General features: G+C 43.3%; 1 protein-coding gene across 22 annotated transcripts in view; it reads left to right on the top strand.

Annotated features, from left to right (window-relative positions):
- DST (dystonin) overlaps nucleotides 1-21,507 on the top strand; it is a 471,247-nt gene that overhangs the window by 100,552 nt on the left and 349,188 nt on the right. For 15 of the 22 annotated variants that reach the window (XM_044253404.1, XM_044253203.1, XM_044253186.1 and 12 more), the window contains exon 4: nucleotides 14,504-14,711. In XM_044253404.1, the coding sequence (XP_044109339.1) occupies nucleotides 14,504-14,711 (208 nt within the window). Of the gene's footprint in view, nucleotides 1-14,206; nucleotides 14,337-14,503; nucleotides 14,712-21,044; nucleotides 21,203-21,507 lie in introns of those variants that run through there. The other 7 variants (XM_044253376.1, XM_044253367.1, XM_044253360.1 and 4 more) reach the window with 2 other exon arrangements.

Below are 21,507 nucleotides of genomic sequence, written 5' to 3'. Positions count from 1 at the left end.
TTCAAGTCCTAAAAACAATACACTTTCTGATAATGTAACTGTAATCCTTGCTAATCTATGTACTTTTTTAAACCTGGTTTTCATTTTACTTTTCATTTTGGAAAGAAATGTTATAAAATATATTGGCTGTCATGTCCTAGGCGGGCCTCATATTAGGTGCTTTACGTACATTATCTCATTTTATGCTGTCTAACATTAGTGAAGGAAGTATGATCATCTACATTTGGAATATGGGAAAGTTGGGGTGGTTAAATAACGTTCTTATGGTAGTTTCAGTGGTGAATAATGAAGGTGGAGAAACCGCGGTAGCCTCCTAACTTGGCCTGATAAAAGTTCCATATGGTCTTTCTTTCCATTAAAGTGTAAAATATGAATTATAGTCATGAGTTTCTAGTTTCCTGAAATGCAGTAAAGGTGGTTTATAAAACTCTTATAAAGTAATATTGGAGCCAATTGTGTTAGTTAGGATTTTTCAGAAAAGCAGACCAATGGAACAGATACACACACAGGTTTATTTTAAGGAATTGGCTCATGAGATTGTGGGGCTGGCAAATCCAAAATCTGAAGGGCGGGTTGGCAGGACAGAAATTCAGGTAAAAGTTGATGTTACAGGGACACCTGAGTGACTCTGTTGGTTAAGTGTCCGACTCCTGATTTTGGCCCAAGTCATGATCTCAGCATTGTGAGATGGAGCCCTGCGTCAGTCTCCTCACTGGGTATGGAGCCTGCTTAAGATTCTTTTGCTTCCTCTTCCTCTGCCCTTTCCCACTGCCCACCACTCTAAAAAAAAGTCAAAAAGAAAAAAAAAAAGAGTTGCTATTACAGGCTGGAAACTCAGGCAAGTTTCCTCTGTTGTAGTTTTGAGGAAAAAAACACCTTCAACGATAGGAAATCTTGGTCTTCGCTCCTAAGACCTTCAGCTGCTTGGCTGAAGCCAACTCATACCCAGGGTCTAGCTAAGTTGACACATAAAATTAACCATCACATCCATAAACGCTGATTTTTACTGAAGTTTTTTTTTTTTAAGAGTTTATTTACTTATTTGACAGAGAGAGATCACAAGTAGGCAGAGAGGCAGGAAGAGAGAGAGGGGAAGCAGGCTCTCTGCTGAGCAGAGAGCCCGATGCGGGGCTCGATCCCAGGACCCGGGGATCATGACCCGAGCCGAAGGCAGAGGCTTTAACCCACTGAGCCACCCAGGTGCCCCTGAAGATATTTTTGAAGGTACTTGGATTCTTCCCTGGCTGACTTTCCAGCTGGTTCCTGTGCGTGGATACAGACGCAGGACCAGTTCAGGAAGTAATAATACAGGAGGGCAGAAGGGAATGCTCTTTGGTTATTCCACAGTATGCGTGTGTTTCTGATGGAATTCATCATATTGTTTTCTGGACGTGGATATACATTTTTAAAAACTCTTTTAGGCTTTAAGTTATTTTTGGAAGAAGCTATTGGACTGGCTGGGTTGAAGGCCCAGTTGAGAAAGGGAGGAGAAAACCGCCTGAAGGAAGGAGGAAGGTCGGTGGGTTGGAACTCACACAAATCCTAGTGTGCAATATGATTAAGGAGGGGAGGGGTGGGCTAGAAAGCCAGGGCACGGGATTGTAACTGCTGAGAGACCCTGCAGTGAACACTGGGAAAAGAATGGGTGAAATTGCTTTACAAGCATAGTGGGAATACTGTACCATATTTGCTTGCTGTAGACAATTAAAGTCAGAAAAATATGGGTATTGCCATTTTTATGTTTTAAGTAGCCTAGTATCACTGTTCTGAAACTGTTATGGGAAATGGGTATATTTACTATAGTCTATCCAATTCCTGTGTGAAAGGGGACAGTGAACAAGCTCGCTTGGACACTCTTACTCTCCGTGTGCCTGAGCAAAAGGACAAACGAAGGAATGAATGGTTCGGTAGGGCTTTGGTACACTGGCATGTTACTATCTCAGCAGACCCTTGCGCGACCCTGACCAGTTGCAGCTTCTCTTAAGGGGCGGGATTCCCATATCACTCACTAGCACCTGGGGGCCCCGGGCTGTAGCTGGAGGGAAATGCGGGTCTCTTGGAGATCGGTGACTAGACAGCCTTTTCCGTGAAACCAGTCTGAGTCACCATGAACTTGGGGACTTATCAGAGAGACCCCACATCTTGAGCCTCCTTGTATGACTTGCCTGGGGCCCCCTCATTTTTCTGCCGCCCTTCTCCGGCTCCCCACTATTACACTTCTGTGTGACTTGTCAGCTCCTTCTACGTAAACTACCTTATCCTACCCGCCACATCCCAGCCTTCCTCTCACTTTCTCTTTTCCAGTCTCCAAATATTTCTCACATTCATTCTCCTTCCATAGCTAATGTTAGTGATTTAGCTCAGGCTGTCATCATTTATTGGACTGTAACAATAATTGCCAACTAGTCTTGTCTGAGGTTGACCGTTAGACAGTCCACTCTCTATGGCTGTCAGAGTCATCCATCTAGAAGGACAAACTGCTTACAAACCTTCAGCAACACCCTGGCTCCAGCAAGGTCAAGTCCAGGCTCTAGCACTCATGCAAGGCCCTCTGTGATCTCCATTTATCACTTGCGTCCCCAGCCTCATCTGCTCCCTCTCACTGTAAGCTTCCCAAAGCATCTCATGCTTTGCCTATATCTCATTCTGGAGTTTCATATTATTGGTTAGATAACTTGTAGGCATCAAATTCCTTTTCCTCTTTCCCCACTATTTTTTTTTTAATATTTTATTTATTTGACAGACAGAGATTACAAGTAGGCAGAGAGGCAGGCAGAGAGAGAGGAGGAAGCAGGCTACCTGCTGAGCAGAGAGCCCAACGTGGGGCTCGATCCCAGGACCCCAGGACCATGACCGGAGCCAAAGGCAGAGGCTTTAACCCACTGAGCCACCCAGGCGCCCCTTTCCCACTATTTAAAAAAAAGATATTATTTATTTGTTTGAGAGAGAGAGAGCACAAGCAGAGGGAGGGGTGGAGGGAGAGGGAGAAACAGATTTCCTGCCAAGCAGGGAGCCTGACATTGGACTCAATTCCAGGGTCCTGAAATCATGACCTGAGCTGAAAGCAGATACTTAACTGGCTGAACCACCCAGGTGCCCCTTTAATACCCACTTTGAAATAAGGTGGCAGTAAGCAAGTAAGCAAGTAAGCAAGCAAGTATATTTCCTTCTACTTTGGTTCTAGAGTAATTAAAGACAGTCTTAAAAAGAAAAATGATGCTGGAGGAAGAAGAAGATGTAGGAAGAGATAGCTGCTGTGGTAATTTTGTTGATGGGTTCTGTGTGTTTTTGAGACAGACAGACAGACACTCAGTACATCTATAGCCCTAGTTGGCAGAGCTTCCTCTTTAAACCTCTACTCCTGTGGGACCCACCTGCTGAAGCCAAGCTTTGAGCCAGTAGATTCATTGAATAGATAGTCACGAGGGGCCCACTCCTAAGAATTGGGATTCTAAAGTAAATATGACACAGTTACTGTGTAACACAGTTACACAGTTACTCACTGACACACAGTGAATTTGAATCTTAGGCTATGAACTCTAGTATAACATACTTTCTCTCTCTCTTTTTTCCTGTCAACTTAGGTTCTGACTCCCAGGCTCCCATTATGCTGGGTTGCATGTTCTTTGCTTCCTCCATCTTGGAGTTGTGTTAATGTTTTGGGTTCTTATAAGATGCCAAAGTATCATTGAATGGGGGGAATATTTGTGCCCCCAGCTTGTGCTGACACACCCCCTATCATGGCCCATTGGGCCCTTTAGGCTGTTTCTGGGCTACTCTCAGGACACAGGGATCTTGAAATGAGAACCACAGGGTTGGTTCCCCTAGACATACCAGACAGCCATCTCTTTATGATGGCTGGGATTTAAGAAGTTCCCTGCTCCAGGATCCACAGATGTTCCCTGTAGCCCAAGAGGGCCTCTTTTAAGGCTGGGCAAAGTCCTTTCCCCCAGAATCCTCTGCTCCTTTCTACAACCCTAGTCTCAACAGATTAGGTTTGTGGAAAACAAAAGCCAAGTGTTCTTGCAGTCTGTTCCTGCTTCCTGCCCTGACACATAGCTTCCCCTAGGGATAAAGCAAGGAAGGGGCTGAGCCAGATTACCTTCTGAAAGAGAGATCCATCACAAAGAGAAAATGAAATCTGAGGGAGCCTTTAGTGTATATGTAGGTCCGCTTGAGCCACACAGTTGTTCCAGATGGATCTCAAGTGTTCCAAGAGTGGGATGTATAGCACATCTTCAGGAAAACCCAAATATTAGTTAAGGGCCTTTGGAGTGTACTTTGCATTTATTCCCCAGTGGAGAGGCTATGATTGGATTGGGCTACCACCAGCCAGTATGAAAAATCTCAGCTGGGCAGAGTTTTCCATCAAATCAGCCCAGGGGCAGTGGGCTTCTTTATGTTCAGGCAGTGACTCATGATTCCAGTCAGTTGTGGCTGGTGGTGGCAGGCTTGTTTTCACATAACACACCTGGGAACAAGCACTGTTTTCCTCAAAAAGGGACCATGGAAGTGCCAAGCACTTAAAATTTCATGTACTTGGCTTCAGTGCAATAATAAGGCACTTTTTTTTAAATGAAAAAGTAATTTTTCCACTTAATTTAAGTAGTAGCTGTTTGAAGTGAGCAAATAACTATGTAAAAGCTATTATCAAAAGCAGTTTTCTGAAGTCGTATTAATGAAGATAGGTAATAAAAATGAAGGTATAAAGACATAACCCTGCTTATGTTTCTGCAGGGAAGAATTGAATACCTATAATTGCCTTTTTTTTTTTTTAATACTAATGTGTTTGTCCTAAGTTTTGGTTGTTGTTTTCAACAATGAAGATAATGAATTTAAAAGAAACAGAAGAGGCCTGTATTGGAAAGATACAAGGATATCCCAAAGAACTGAAATGTTCAACTAATACTCTTGAGAAAGATAGGAAGGATAGATGCCAAACGACATGGACCTTGTTTGCTGAGAGCTGTTATTAATGTGACCTCATTCCCATAACTTCTAGTCACTGTGTCTCTGTTTGTTGCTTCAAATTCCCTGGACTGACAATCATATTGGCTCAGCTGGAATAAGTCACCTACCCTTGGATCATCCCAAGGTGAATAGGTAACATCACTTAATACTTAAATGTACTTAATGCTTTCTCCATGTTGGGCATTGCTAAAGCACTTTTCATGTATTGTTTATTCTTCTACAATAGCCTTATGTCTTATGCACTGTTATGTTTCCCATTTCTCAGATGAGAAAACCAAAGCCCAGAGAGGCCAGGCAGTTACCCCAAGGTCATATACCTTTTTCCCAGAATTCAGTCTTTGGCATAGAATGCATGTATCTTTAACTTTATAACAAGACACTATAGATAGTAGTAGTTGGGATTTGGTCTTTGCAAATGTCCTGTGTTTCTATCTTAGGGCCCTATATATATGATCATAGCCTACATCTTTTTTTAAAGCAGAAATCAGAGCTATAACCTGGCTGTTGAAAGTATTTGGTATCAAAACACCCTCCATGACTTACTCAAAGGTAGGAGAAACATTTGGTAGCAGGTTTGACCATGGGCAGGGGCTGGAGCAGACAACAGTGGGGGTGAACTGCAGTAGTGGAGTGGGTGAGCCCACCAGATTGATGGACATAATGAGCCAGCATTTACGGAAGTTCATACAGTTTGGTTCCACTTCCTGGGTATTGGAAATGTTAACTAGGGTTCTTGGGGATGGAGCAGAATGAGATTAGCACTTGGATGCCAGCAGGAACATGGAATCACCTATTCCTATTTAACACTAATTTAACTGAGATATTTTGATAACCCTCTCCTTTTGTCTCCTCTCCAGTTTCCTTTTTAAAACTGACAGCCTATTGATTTACCATTATCCCTTACTTTTCTCACCTCCTTTACTTTCTGAATGCAACAGTGTTGCCTGTTCCTTTCTTTATGTCTTAATTTATGCTAGGTCCACAAACTCATAGGCCAGGTATTACAGATAGATAAATGAAGTGAGCCAGGTAAGGACTGTGTCAGAATGGAAAGCACATGTCCTTTCCAAAGAGGGAAAATACTGCTAGTTTCAATGTTTCACATCCACATTTTCATGTAAAATTTGCAGTTTTTTAAATGTTTATCGTTAGTCAGTTTTTAAAAATGAGTAGGCTCATCACAAAGCATCTGTAGGATGACTCTATCAGCAGTTGGCAGTTTTGGACATGATACTGTTGGAGGAATGAGGGAGGTTGGGAACTCTTGAATCTCCATCCTGGCTTCTAAAGGGACTGTAGATGTTCTAGTCTGTTTTCTGAGTCAGCATCTCTCTACTAATTGGCTTTATATATATTTTTTTAAGATTTCATTTATTTATTTGACAGACAGAGATCACAATTAGGCAGAGAGGCAGGCAGAGAGAGGGGGGAGCAGGCTCCCTGCCAAGCAGAGAGCCCGATGTGGGACTTGATCCCAGGATCCTGGGATCATGACCCAAGCCGAAGGCAGAAGCTCCAACCCACTGAGCCACCTAGGCGCCCCTGGCTTTATATTATTAATCACATCTTTATTATTTATTTTTTAAAGAATATTTTATTTATTTATTTGAGAGAGAGTGAGCAAGAGAGAGAACATGAGCAGGGGGAGGGGCAGAGGGCGAGGGAGAAGCAGGCTCCCCGCTGAGCAGGTAGCCTGATGTGAGACTCAGTCACAGGCCCCGGGGATCATGACCTGAGCTGAAGGCAGGCACTTAACCTCCTGAGCCACCCAGTCACTCCTTAATCTCATCTTTATGTATATATTTGCATTATCGTACTGGAAGAGGTATTTTTCAGCCTAACCCATTAAGATGATAATATTTGAATATAAGTTGGCTGTTTTATCTCCTCTACTCTTCCAGTTGGACTTAAAGCTCCTCTAAGGCAGAAGACTATGTGTGCGGAAGATACATTTTTAATTGTTGATATTAATAAATATCCATTTAAAATATAAGATGAGGTATTCTCTAGTTAGAGAAATCTTTTTGGTATTCAAGTTTGTCTTCCTAATGTGTTCCTGCTTTGCGGGGCTATTTTCAGTGTTGTGTTTGCCCTTCTTTATGGCAAATTATTTGAAATGTTCTTCCTCAGTTTTGAGAGACTTTCTGCAGATCCTCAATTGTAGACTATTTCTTGTCTCTGTTTTTATAATTTTAAGATGATTAAATGAAGCTGGACTTGCAAAAAAAAGTCTACTTTTAAGATTTTTACAATTAAAAAATGGTATTTTGATACCTAATATAATTTTTCTTTTATTTGTGATCTTTTTGGGGAGAAGATTTGCAGAGGTTTCAGAACACATAGGACCAAAGAATACTAGAGTTGGGAGAGGATAATAAAATCAACGTTCCACTCAGTGAAGGCTTGGTCTCTTGCACTGGGAAGATGCTTACTACCATATGAAGCAGACCTTTCCACTTTTAAGTGGTTGTATATTTTTGTATGGTTTTTCTTCATTGTGAACTGATAGCTGTCTCTCATCATTTCCATCCTTTGAGCCTAGTACTGAGCACAGAACAAGTCTACTCCTTTTGGGCTCCCCAAATACATGGTAAGATCTTTGAGGTCAGTATGTTAAGACGTTCCTCTAGTGCCTATGAATCACATTTTAGGGCATTTAATGGCATGTGGTTGAGAGCACAGGCTTTGAGGTCAAAGGATCCAGATGGAAATCCTGGCTCTTCTGATAGAATGACTACGGACAAGTTACTTAACCTCTCCAAAGCTCGTTCTTGGGTTGCAGTGAGAATTAAATAAGATAGTGAATGAAAATGCTCAGTAAAGTCCCTGACGATGGTCATTCAATAAATGATGTGTATTGTTAAAACATGCTGGTTAGACTGAAAGGAAGGAAGTCTTGCAGAATGTTTTAATGCTAAGCCAAGACTGCCTAGAATCTGAAGCCATGCTCCTCCCAGAAATGAGTGTTTGATGCTTATCTTGGAGAGCTCCTTATACAGCTAGAGGAAAATTATGTTGTGTGATCTTAGTTTCCCCAGAAACATAAGACCAAGGAACACTCTTAACTAATGCATAATCTTTCTACTCTAGGAAGAGTCTGTGTCCAGAATTCCAGTGGTTTCCTTCATAGGCTTGTGAACTGGGGCTCTCCACCTAGAAAGAAACCTTTGACTTCCTTAATTCTTTGCCCAAAGCCTCCTGCCTGAGCGAGATCCAAGAACCTTCCAGCTTCCTTTCCTTCTGACCTCTCTTTCCCCCTAACTCCTCCTAAGCTCTTCTTCCTCTCTCCCCTAAAAGGAGAGAGTGAGGGACAGCTGATGTCTTGCCAAACAAGAAGGCCCTTCCCTCTTACTGTTTAAAGGTGGTTTCCAGGGGCTCCTGGGTGGCTTATTTGGTTAAGCGTCTGCCTTCGGCTCAGGTCATGATCCCAGCGTCTTGGGATCAAGTCCTAGGGAGTCTGCTTCTCCTGCTCCCTCTGCTGTTTTCTCCACTTGTGGGCTCGTTCTCTCTCTCTCTTGCTGTTTGTCAAATAAATAAATAAAATCTTAAAAAAAAATAGAGGTGGTTTCCAGTGGGAGGCTAATTAAAAGTTATTTAAATGATGAGCGAGTACTTGAATTGTTCAGCTGGTTTTGAAAAAAATTTAAAAACAAGCACATAGTCCCCAAAATGTAGCTCATTTTGTCTTCAAGGGGTTAAATGCACATTCTTACATTTTCATTAATTGTTTTCTTCAGCATCTGTTTATTTGTGGTAAGGATTTATTATTATTTATTAATTATTATTGTATTATTTATTAGATAGTGGGCCCTTGCTTTTTTGACTTACTTCCCAGTAAAAAACTAGGATATAAGTGTTTTTTTTTTGTGCCATACTTTGCATTTTTACATAACATGCAAGAAGCTAGTATTTGTACTTGCCTAATCAACAGAATTTTAAACAAAATTGGAATCTATGTTTTTAAAGTTTTGACATCTTTCTTTTTGTTTATGTAAAATATAAAAAAAGTGATACTGAACCAACTAGGTTTACTGGGCTATATTTAAATGAATAACAATGGAGCCTATTTTATATCCTTCCACCTAAAACTCTGCTTGGGATTGAGGCAAGCACATCACCTTTCTGGGTGCTTATCTAATTCTCTACCTGTATACCAAGAAATGTTACAAGAAATCACTCAGATGGATACTGTCACTGTGTACTTACAACGTAGGATTTCGGTTTTGTGAGAACAGGCCTAAACTAAGCATCACTTAGAGAAACTGAGAAAGGTCCTGCTTATGTGTTTCCCCCAATTCTTCATTTTGACAATATTCAAATGTATAGAAAAGTTGAAAGAGGAGTATAGTGGATACTTACTTTTAACCTATTGCTATATTTACCAGTCCTTCTGTTTTATTAAAACAATTGAAAATAAGTACAGATGTCATGAGTTTCTCCAGCCTGGAAGGTAAGAATAAAGTGTCCCACGCCTGGGTGGCTCAGTTGGTTGGACGACTGCCTTCGGCTCAGGGCGTGATCCTGGAGTCCCGGGATCGAGTCCCACATCGGGCTCCCAGCTCCATGGGAAGTCTGCTTCGCTCTCTGACCTTCTCCTCGCTCATGCTCTCTCTCACTGTCTCTCTCTCTCAAATAAATAAATAAAAAATCTTAAAAAAAAAAAAAAAGAAAAAAAAGAATAAAGTGTCCCAAGATAAGGACTCTTTCTCACACAACTACAGTATCATTATCATACCTTAGACAATTAACAATCATTTCCTAATAATATCTAATAAGCAATCCATGATCTATGTTCAGCTGTTCCCAGTTGTTTCTAACATGTCTTTTTGGCTTAAAAAAAAAAGTATAGAATCTCATCAAGGTTCATGAATTTGCTGTTATGTTTTGTTTGTCTTTTAAATTTAGAACATTCTCTGTTTTTTGGGTATGTATATTTCTTGACATTGACGTTTATGAAGAGTCCAGGATAGTTATTTTATCGATTGCCCCACAATCTAGATTGCCTAATTGTTCTTTCTTTTTAAAATTTTAAATATCTTATTTATTTATTTATTTATTTAAGAGAGAAAGAAGTGTGAGTGGGGGAGGAAAAGAGAGGGAGGGGGAAAGAATCTTCAGCAGGCTCTGCGCTGAGCGGAACCATCTCAGCACTGGGCTCCATCTCATGACCCTGAGATTGTGACCTGAGCCTCAACCAAGAGTCAGATGCTTAACTGACTGAGCCACCCAGGCACCCCTGCCTAATTGTTTCTTTATGTGCTTTTTAGTTTTTAACCTTTTGGGAATATATTTACAGACGTGTGCATAAAATACAGATATGAAGGTTTGTGGAAGTTACCTTTCCAGTCTCTGGGATCCTAAAAGTCTGGCTCTTTTATAAACCCTTATCTCTGCACTTGTTTCTTCATTGCAGTTAGAGAATGTCTAGTGCAGAGACAATTTCCTGGCACTTTCCTGCAGATCAGGGTACTAAGGCTGGGCGGCTTCCAATTTAGGCAGTTCCATTGTATTTATCTCAGATCCCCCACCGGGGTTTCAATTAGAGAAGTTATTGTTTAGTTCCCCTTCTAAAAATGTTGCATTCTGTAATTATCTTGGCTTTAAGGCATTTGGGTTGTTTTTATACTATGTGAATGCACTGGCTATTAGGAAAGTCACTTTAAAATTAGGGTGATCTAATTCAATTGTTAAAACTGCCTTAATAATTAGGTTGTAATAAGACACAATACAGGGTATACAGGTTCCTCATAACCTGGTGTTTTGGGCTATAGAGACTCAGCATCGATCCAGAGGTGGTTCAGAGTTCTTTATTAAAAAAAAAAAAAAAAAGAAAGAAAAAGCCAAATGTTAAAAATATTATGACCGGGCACGCCTGGAAGGCTCAGTAGGTTAAAGCCTCTGCCTTCTGCTCAGGTCATGATCCCAGGGTGCTGAGATTGAGGCCCATATCAGGCTCTCTGCTCAGCAAGGAGCCTGCTTCCTCCTCTCTCTCTGCCTGCCTCTCTGCCCACTTGTCATCTCTGTCTGTCAAATAAATAAAATCTTTAAAAAAAAAAAAATTATGACCTAGGTCAACTTTGTCTTTACTCTTCTAATTACCTTTATTTCTCTTCCTGCATACTCACAGTGCTTTCTTATTTTTCTTGTTCTCAACGCAAATGCTAAATGGTGATGATAGATGATGGTGTAAATTGGGGTCCTTAACTTGAAGTCAGTGGGTCAGTGAACCCAAGAAAATCATATGCAACATTTGTGTATATTTGCCCATGTGCTCTGTTCTGGAGAGATGTTTCCATAGATTGCTTCAACTTTTCAGGGGTGCCTGTGAGCCCCAAATGGTTAAAGGCACTGGTTAAATAGTTACTTCCTACTAGGGCCTTTGCTCTTCTGTCTGATTGTTGGTATGGTATCTTTCTTTTTAGTAATCTTTTTGTGTGTTTGTTCTGGATTAAAATATTACAAGAAATAAAATTAAATCTATTTATAGTATTAGTCAACACCCAGACATAACCATTGTTTACATACTGGTAAATGGTTATCTACCTACCTATCATCTGTCTACGTATTTATCAATCATGTATCTGTTTATCCATCTACACACACACACACACATATTTTTTAAAAGAATCATTCTATATGAACTCTTTATACTTTTCTAAGTGTAGATCGATAACACTTTTCTTTAATTGTTGCATTGTAGCTCATTATATGGATATACTGTAATTATCCCATCTCCTATTCATGGACATAGATGTGTGTGTGTGTGTGTGTATATATATATATATATATATATATATTTTTTTTTTAGATTTTCATATTTTAATATGAATCAAACTTTAGGCAAGGTTTGAACAAGGGAGATCTTGGAGCTTTTGCTGGTTGCAAGAACCCTCTTTGTCTTATTCTTGCTAGCCCCACATCAAAGTCGAGGCTTTGGATTTTGGGCCAGAGAACATGTTTGTTTTTTCCAAAAAAATGAGAACTGTACTCTTACATGCCTCTCTCTAGCCCCCAAGATAGTGACATGAATTGGCAAGTCATCTCAAATCAGTAAAGCATATAACAGTCTTATAGGATCAATCGCCTTCAGAGCAGCTTCTTTTAAATCCGTTCTCAATTTTCAAGATTCAAATGGGCCTAATTTTGTATAGTTTACTTACATTTTTTAAAGAGTTTATGAAAATTATTATGAAAACAACAACAATAAAACCCCGAATACTTTCTTAAAATGCTTGAATCCTGTAACCTGGGAGACTTGACCAAAATATAAATATGTATGATTTCCCCGGGTCTCTGTGTCTGTATCTATATTTTCATATGATATATTGCTGAAAGAGGTGTTGCTGATTGTCTTTTTTTCCTTTTCTCTCTTATCTGTTTACCACTGACACTACCAGATTAGAGGCTGCCCTAGTCAACACCCTTGGGTCCTGGGGTAGTAACTGTTCCCATCTGGCTGTGTGTGATTAATGGTGTTTATGTCATGGCATAAATCACGTCTGACTGTTCAATCAGCTGAGACTCTGGTCATTAAAAAGAATTACTCTATCTATAAAAATCAATAACCAGTGGTTTTTGGAACGGAGCAGTTCTTTAACAGTTATTCCCTAAGTCTGTCTGTAAAGATAAACAATCAAATTACTATAGTCACTGAAATTGTGCAGGCAACAAGAAATATAATCTCGCAGATAAAGGATGACCTTAAGTAAGGACAGGTTGGAAGCCATTTTAAGGAAGACAAGGCAACCAAAGAAACCCAATACCCTTTTGAAAGTCTTCAAGAATGTCCCCCTTTTTCATGGATCCAGCTGACAACACCACCTCAGAGAGCTCAAGATGAATTTTCTGAAAAGCGTGGAAAATAAATTAGGTTGATAATAGCATTCTGTGACTGACTTAATGCCACTCACAACTCTCTGTGGACTCTAGCTACAATACAGAAAAATCAATTTTATGTATTTACCTCATATTTGCCTCATACATTATTGCCATGAGGAGAACACACAAAATCTGCATAAATAAATTAGTCAAGGTGATGAAATGGCAGGTAAAATAAAGTGGAAGACCACTTTTTCAGGGAAGAACAGAGCTAAAGATAACCCTTAGACACTTTACTTTGTGGGAGATATTATGTGTACTGTTAAAATGGTGGTGTTGACCGTGTGTAACAACATGCCTGAATAGAGCGAGGCAAGATTAATAGTCCTGATTCACTTATAGTTTGTTTCACAGGCTGTGGGTGAGTGCTTTGGGATGTTGCTCACACAGCCTGTTTTGCTGCAGTAGCCACTGCTTTTGTGAGCAGCCAGTGTTTTTGCTCAAATTGGAGTATGCCTCACTGATTCCTGTCTGCAACTTGCTTCTGAGGAATCGGTCACTGCAAGATACGTTTCAGGAATTCGAGTTGTACCAGTTTTGCCATCTTTACGATGTGCCTCACTTAGCCAAGTGGAATTCTAAATGGGAAAGTGAAGACTTCCCTTTGATACTCTATAACTCTGTTCCCAGAGCAGATCACATCCTGATTTCCACAGTAAGCTGGTGGCTCTCTACAGGATCACAAACCCAACTCCATCAAGAAGGCAGGACTGATCGCTCTTGCCCTTTCCCCGAATGGAAGATAGAACCCTTTTAGCAAGATAGGATCCCGCAGATTTGTTCCTACTTGATGAAGGGAGGACTAACTTCAGGCAAAGTGCTTTGGTGGAAACATCCTGTTCCTCCCTTCCCTGTGTGATGACCAGGAGCTGAGAAGGGCTCTGTTTCCTGTCACTGTGTTGCCATCATCCTCATTTACATTATTGGCAGCTGTTACTTTGTTAGAAGTTTAAATTATCTGAAGAACTCTCAACTGAGTTCAGATGTTTGTTTATTGGCGCTGTCCTAGGCTTCTGAAAACAGTCTTTTGTGTTCTCCCAGCCTTAAGAAAAGCTCTTCTCAGAATCTGCCCTTCCTCCCTCCTTGCTCTTTTCTGGGAACCTGCTTCAATCTCATGAAGCAAATTAAATAAAGAGGACAAGGGGCTTAAAGCTCGTCAGAAAGGAGACTCCAGCGGTGAGGCGACCCAAAACGGAAAGGAATTGGGACTCAACATCCTGCATTTGTGCTTTGTTTTTGAAACTTCGAGTTAGTTGCCTTAATGAATTAACCAGCAGCCTAATGGAAAATGTTTCTCCTGTCCTGGTGGGGGAGCCAAATACTATAGATTTGTAACAGGAAGGCTGTTGATTCTGGCTTCATTGTTGGGCCAGTCATTTGTGAGCTGGTGGCCGGACCGCAGGCCACACACTTCTGTGCACATCTTCCATGTATTGGGACTGCCTGGGTTTTGTTTCTACTGTCGGAGACGCCGCGGAGAAAAGATGGTGAGCTCTGGGTTTTATTTCTTGTTTGTGTATCCCTTCAGCATTGAGGCTGGTACAGGATGCCAGACTCCGTTCGGGGGCAGGGAGGGGGCTGTTGAAATCGATGAGCATATGTGAGTGTTATGCTGTTAATGCTTTTTTTTTTTTTTCTGTGTCATCCTCTGTAGAGTTCCGGGAACGCGTCCTATCGCTGCTCTATGTCTTCCTCTGCGGATTTTTCTGATGAGGATGATTTCAGCCTGAAATCTGGCTCTGCATCTCCAGCTCCGGGAGACACCTTACCCTGGAATTTGCCTAAACATGAGAGATCAAAAAGAAAGATTCATGGGGGCTCAGTGCTGGACCCCGCTGAGAGGGCAGTGCTTAGGATAGCAGGTAAGCGCGTCGGGGAGGGGACGGACCCCTGATGGGAGTTGCGGAAATTCACCCATCTGTGCCCCTGGGAGCCAGAGCTGGGAGCTGATGCACTGGGCAGAGGTCTGTGCTCAAGGTGGGGGAGGAGGATGACCGTGTTTACTTTATGCTTGATTTCTATCGAGAAAGCAGTTTGCCCAGCCTGCTGGTGACTAAGCTGTTTGGCCCTGTCTTCTGGTTGGATGGATTGATACCTTCGAATTGCAAGGCGGATATTTACAGACATCTGCATTAAACTTTCCCTATTTACATGCCCTAGCTGCTGTGACATTCTGAAAGTATTAACTTCTGTGATTCCTAGTGTATTTGCTAGAATCTGTGAGAAAGCTCCCTTCATTTCCATTTTTTGCCCAGGGACACTGAGCTTCGCAGGTTTAACTGGGGTGGATTCCTGGTGTTTGGTATATGCGATTGCAGAGGGAATTCCAGCAACTTGGATGCCTTTTTTTTTTTTTTTTTAAATTGTAGCATCTCTGTCAGAATCATGTGTCCATAGCAGCTTTCCGTCCCTGGTGCTTTTGAAGGTTTAGCCATCATGCATTCCTGATTAATTAATATAGGGGAGGTGCCAATGTTTCTGTTCTGTTACTGGTGTTCCCTTGCATTGGGTGTAGAAGTTGAACCAGAATGGATGACTTGTTTTACCCAGCTGAAAGCTGAGAACACTGAGGAAACCAATCCTCCAACCTCCCAGTGCCTGTGTGGTTTCTTCATGTGTTCTGTGCATGAGACTTGCTTTCTGGGGTGATTGGTCCTCACTTCCCTCTACACTTTTCTCTTTCTGAATGTTAATGGGTAGGATGGACTAAGTCTTTTGCGGAGGGGAGGGTACGGGGGGGGGGCGGGGGGGGGGCTTTTGCAAAGGCCAAAGGTCAGGTTTTGTCCCCAGCTGATTTCTGCAGCCAGTGGATCTGGCCTCCTTTCTTCTCCACTCTTAGACATTCCCTCTGGGGTGGTGGGTGTGTGCCCACTCAGTTTCTTTTGCCTCCCACTGTAATGCAAAGTTGGTACTTTATAGTCCTCTGAGGGGTTGGTAAGGACTAGTCCAGAGCCCAGGCACCACAGCAGCAGAGACTCCCCCTACAGTCCCCCTAGTAGGATTTTCTGATTACAGGAAAAACAAACAGCTCCCAGACAGCCATTCTCTAGTCTGGGTTTCTGGGGCAACAGCCTTGAGCTTCTGGCTGCTGTTGTGAGATGCTGCCTGTTCTCTTCCAGGCCTTGAGGGGAGGGGTGGAGCAGTGAAAGGGTGGGAGGAGGGAGGGTCCTGGAGGGAGACTGTTTGGGAGCCAGTGAGACCAAGCAGGGGTGGTTTGGGGGAGCTGGGGCAGACCTAGATCTCACCATCCTCCTCAAGTATTAAAAAGTGTTTAGTCACTGAGGCCTGACTCCTTGCCCGGTAGAGATACTGCTTCATTCCCCACCCTGCCCCTCCATGAGCAGGTGTGAGGCATGGAGAGGAGGAGCCAGTATCTGCACGGTATCTTTGGCTCAGCAGAAAGGAAAGACAGGTGAAAGAAGGGTGTTGGGAGAATTTGGAGCTCTAGCCCATCAGAACAGGATGCCTGTGTTCCGTCCATTTTGTGGAAGGAAAAAGGTGCTTCTGGCTTGAGGTTTTTGTTGATGGTGACAGAAGTGGGTAGTTTGCTTTTTGATAGTGCAGGAAGGGGTTATGAGAGAAGGATTGGTCAGGTATTTGTGAGGGGGGAATGAGATTATTTAAATTGAGGAAAACGACTAGGCCAGTAGTCCAGAGAAGTTGGGGGGGACTAATCATCTGTGTATACTGTAGTTGGGGAAGAAATGGAAGAACTGGGGGTTCTGATGGGATGCAGTAGACAAGAAGATATTGGTAGACGGTAAACTCACTGAGGGCAGGGGCCATGTTTTATTTGTTCTAAAATGTTCGCTGAGTGGGGATAGCTATAAAGTTAGTATTCATTAGTGAACTTGAGACCTCAAAGTCACATACTTTAAAGAGATTAATCAAAAACAAAACAAAACTACAAACAGAGTAAGCAGCCCTAGTATGGAAATATGCTACTGTTTTAAAAATAAATATTGGTAAGTTGGCTGTTTTCTACACAAATCATAATAATCATATTTTGGGAGCAAAGACTTGGAGGCCAGTCTTCTGATATCTGTTTAAAAATAATGTAGCTAAAACATGAAATTCAAATATGTTATTTGTTCACCACTGATCAACCAGTGGAAGAAAAGGGAACAGGGCATCCAGGCAATTTCAATGCTGTGGGTAGTTAAAAAATATACTATGAAAAGATTTCAAATTTTAACTTTATTAGACATTTTCACACTCTGCCTGAAACTCACCCATCCTTGAAATTCATCCCTAGTAAGAGATGGGGTGAGGTTCAGAAGTGGTATGAGGATGTCCATTGTGTTCATTACTTAGTAATAAAGGAGTTGAAAGTCCAATATTTTTATTTGTTTTTAAGGTCATAAAAATAAAATTGAACATGAAAATGCCTAGAGTCAAAAAGACCTTAAGGTGTGTGGGATAACTAAATTCATTCACATTTAATAAATATTGATCGAGTCCCTGGAATAAAATGAAGAAAAGCACATAGTTCTGCTTTTAAAGAAGTTATAGTCCAATATGATAAGTGGCTATGTTGTTAGACTGTTACAACATGGCATGAGAGATTAGTTGTTATGGCTATATAGGTACCTAATGTGAAAAGAATCCAGAAGAGAGTCTAATTAACATGGACAGAGAATGGAGCCTGAAAGCTTCTGAGGGGAGGTGCCACTTGAAGTGAGAATTAAAGAGCTTGATGGGAATAGGGGGAAAGGGAAGACCACTTCAGAGGGATGGAACCATAAGAACAAAGGTAGGGAGATGTGTTTATATGGAAATTTCAAGTGCAATGCATAGTAGAACATGGGATTTGGTAGAGAATAGCAGAAATGGAAAGGTGCCTATGTGTAATACTGAGGAGATTGGACCATTCATGCTGTAAGTGGTGAGGAATTATTGAAAGATTTTCGGCAATGCAGTGATATAATCAGGTTTACATTTTAGAGAGTCTTATGTCACATGTCTGACACTTGACGATTTTAAAAGTACTTTGGCACTTACTGTAGTGTTCTCACTTTAAAGTCGGAGACTGTACGCCTTTCCTATATCTCAGGGTCAATGTGAGAAAAAGATGACGAAGTGTAAGGAATGGGGCTTTATAATATCCATTGTATAAATGACTTTTATGTAAGAACTATAGATCTGCTCTTGTTAGTTACTGGATATGGTAGGCTGAGTTTTTTATTCTTGAAGTGCCCGTAAAGGTACACGGTTTGTTGGGTACAGTGCTATTTTAAAATATGGATTTTTGTCCCATGTAAATTCTTTAAAGTTGGAATTGGAGGGTATAAGCAGAGTCAGACTTTGGACTCAGGCAAACTTGGATTTTAATTCTCCCTCTATCACAAGCTAGTTGTATTTTCTTTGGCAACTTACTGAATTTTTCTCATCTTCATTTTCTCTATTAAAGGGTCATGACTGTGGCAAGTAAATAAAGTAGTGAGTGCAAAACATTTTGCAAATTCTTTGGTATATGGTAAATGCTGTATAAATGATAGTTTGCAAATGGTCAGATGCTCTTATTTTTTAGATTTATTTATTTGAGAGAGAGAGAGATCATGAGCAGGGGGAAAGGCAGAGGGAGAGAGAGGATTTCAACGAGACTTTGTGCTAAGCACGGAGCCCAACATGGGGCTTGATCTCACAACCCTGAGATCATGACCCAAGCTGAAACCAAGGGTCGAATCCTTAACTGACTGAGTCGCCAGGAGCTCCATGGTCAGATGTTCTTATAAGCATTTACTGTGTTGTCTCATTTAGTCTCTGAACAACCTTATGAAGTAGGTATAGTTATTTTCTCCATTTTTTAGTCCAGAAATCTGCCGAGAGAGGGAGAGACTCTTCCCAAGGTCATACAACTAGCAAGTGGTGGATCTTGATCTGAATTCAGGCATTCTTAGCTCCAGAGGGTAGCCTCTTAACTGCTGTGCTTAACTTCTGCTTCCCAATGGAATAGACTATTATTATTAGCAGGTTGACCCAATACTACCATTCCAAGAATGCATGGGGCAAAGGCTATCTTTATAGAAAACCCCAATGCCACTGCTGTTCATTTTGACTGTCTCCTTAAAAGGAGAGTTAAAATCAATTAAGAGTGCATTGATTTTATTCACAAAACTGGATGCTGCTGGGTTTCAGTCTCTGATGGAGGCTCAGACTGTGCCCTCAATGACCCTAGTCATTGTAAAGGAGACAAAACAATTTTGAGAGAGATTCATGTACGTGTGTGGTCTGTAAATGGAATGACTTTTAGGGATCTAATTGTTAACTCTTTCATTTCAAGAAGGTGTCACAGATGATGCATGCTTGTTACTTCATGAACCAATGTGTGCAACATACCAAGCTGCGAGAAAACCATTGATCCTAGGAGCTTGGTGGGACATGGACTCAAACTCAGATTATAAACCAGTGGTCAGGACAGCAAAGAGAGATATGGTTTTGCTTTGGGATAACAAAAGTAGGCCAGTTGCTCAGGAGAAGTAAAGATTTCCAGTTCTAACTCAAGTAAGTTTTTTTCCAGGAGTGTACAGTTTTTAGGAGTACTTATCCCCATCTAAGAGTTAATGAAAAATGGTCCAGATTCACAACATTGAAAGGGGAAAAAAAAACTCATCAAGGACAAAAGGTCAGTACATATGAAAGAAAGAAATAGGGTGGGCAAAAGGTGAAACTGTCAAGTCAGATGGTCAACAACGCATTGATTTATCTATTAATAATTATAGCTAACATGTATAAAGCCACAGATTTTTTAGGATAGGCACTATTAACCCCATTTTACTGATGAAGAGAGGCCAGAGAGGGTAAGTAACTTGGCCATGTCACACAGTTAGTAAGGAGGCAGGATGTCAGTACTTTTAAACATCTATGTACGCATCTGAGTACCAAATGGTTCTTGGATCCTTAAAACTCACCACTTTAGTATATGACATTCCAAAGTTAAGGGACTTGTGTCCATTTTGTTCAAATTCAGAAGATACCCAGTACTGTGTGGAATGAATAATGGGTAAAGAGAAGGAGGGAGGGGACAAAGTAAGCTGGAGGCACTGAGAGCCAACCCGCTCTGGCCGCCTCCCAGGAGCGCCGCGGCAGATGCTCGGGCCGGCTCTGGGGGGCGGAAGGGAGGGACTGAGGGCTGGTCCGCCGGGCGCGCAGGCGCAGTGGCTTCCAGGCTGTCAGGCCCTGACGCGCAGGGCCACCTGCAGAGGCCGCGCCGCCCCGCCCCCGAGATGTGCCCCGGGAAGGGACCCTGGTCCCTCCCCGCCCCGTGCGGCACTGAGTGACCTGAGTCCTTCCGTGCCATAAGCAGGGTCGAAGAGTATTTTCCACTCCTGCCCCTGTCATCCCTTCCCGGGGGAGACCTCCTACTGCTCAACCCATTTGGTGGTGAGGGGGGCGGGGGGACGCGGTGGGGGGGCTGCTGCGCTCGTCGGTGACCGCGATCTGCGGCTTTGTTTCCCAGGCACCTGTTGTGGGTCCCAAATAGAAACCTCACCCTTGGGGATCCGGGCCGGCCGGCCAGTGTCCGGGGGTGGGCGTGCTTGGCCGTGAGATCGACCCGGGTGGGCGGGCCGGAGAGGGGGCCCCGGGGCGCCCGGCCCTGCCAGGGGAGGGAGGGGCCGAGCCGCGCCAGGGTCGGAGCCCAGCCAGCCGGGGCGCTGACCGCCGTGCTTGCCCCCTCCCTTCCGCCCTCCGCCCTCCCCCCTCCCTCTCTCCGGGGGCGCGGGCGAGTGTCTGCGGCGCGGCGGCCAGGAAATGCTGCAGATGCGCCGCGCAGCATCCCGGGCGGAGGCAGCGCTCCAGTCCTCCGGCACCGCCGCCGCGGCCTCAGCCGGGCCCGCAGCAGGCGCCCAGAGCAGGGCCAGGGCGACGGCCGTGCTGCCCGCAGAGGGTCCCGGCGCCCGCCACCCTTCTCCCGTCACCACTGGGCTCCAGGCTCCTCCGCGTGGCGTGGCGCTGCTTGTCGCCGCCCCCGGGCTCGCCGAGATTTGCTGCTGCTGAAACCTGAGAGGGACGCTGGCTCCCCGGAGCGGCGGCCCAGCACCCGCAGCCCGCCAGGGGGCCTGGGCGTTTCCTCTGCCGGCTCCGTCGCCCACCGCCCCCTCGCGCCCCTGGCTCTGCATCTCCGGCTTCAGCGCTCTCCCCCAGCCCGCCGCTCCTTCCGCTTTTCCAGTTCTCAAGGCTGCGTCTTGCTGACTACGATACTCTCTGGGGTTAGGAGGGGGAAAGGGGAATTGGCCAGTCATCGCTTAGATAAACTTCAGTATGGCGGGGTATCTCTCGCCAGCTGCTTACCTGTACGTGGAGGAGCAGGAGTACCTCCAGGCCTACGAGGATGTTCTGGAGAGGTACAAAGGTATGTGGTGCCCCGGGCTCCTGCGGCGGGGCTTAGCAGGGCTTAGCACGCACCAGCCCGGTAACCGTTATCTTTGCTTAACCAGAGCCACTACTGCTTGGGCACAGGTAAACAGGTGTCTGGGCCAGTCTTGGGAATGGACCAGGGTTTTTTGGATAGGATTTAGTGACCTCAACTCAGAGAGAGTGGTGGGGGTGGGCGATGGTCCGGAGACGCCCTTGGATAGGCTGTGGAGGGGGGGAAGGGGTTTGGGTTTCAAGCACATTGCATTTTCTCTCCCTTGTAGAAGCTCTTAAGTACTATGA

This window comes from Neovison vison, chromosome 1 (genome assembly GCF_020171115.1).
Source record: "Neovison vison isolate M4711 chromosome 1, ASM_NN_V1, whole genome shotgun sequence".
NCBI lineage: Eukaryota > Metazoa > Chordata > Mammalia > Carnivora > Mustelidae > Neogale > Neogale vison.
This window is presented reverse-complemented; position numbering and strand designations above follow the sequence as displayed.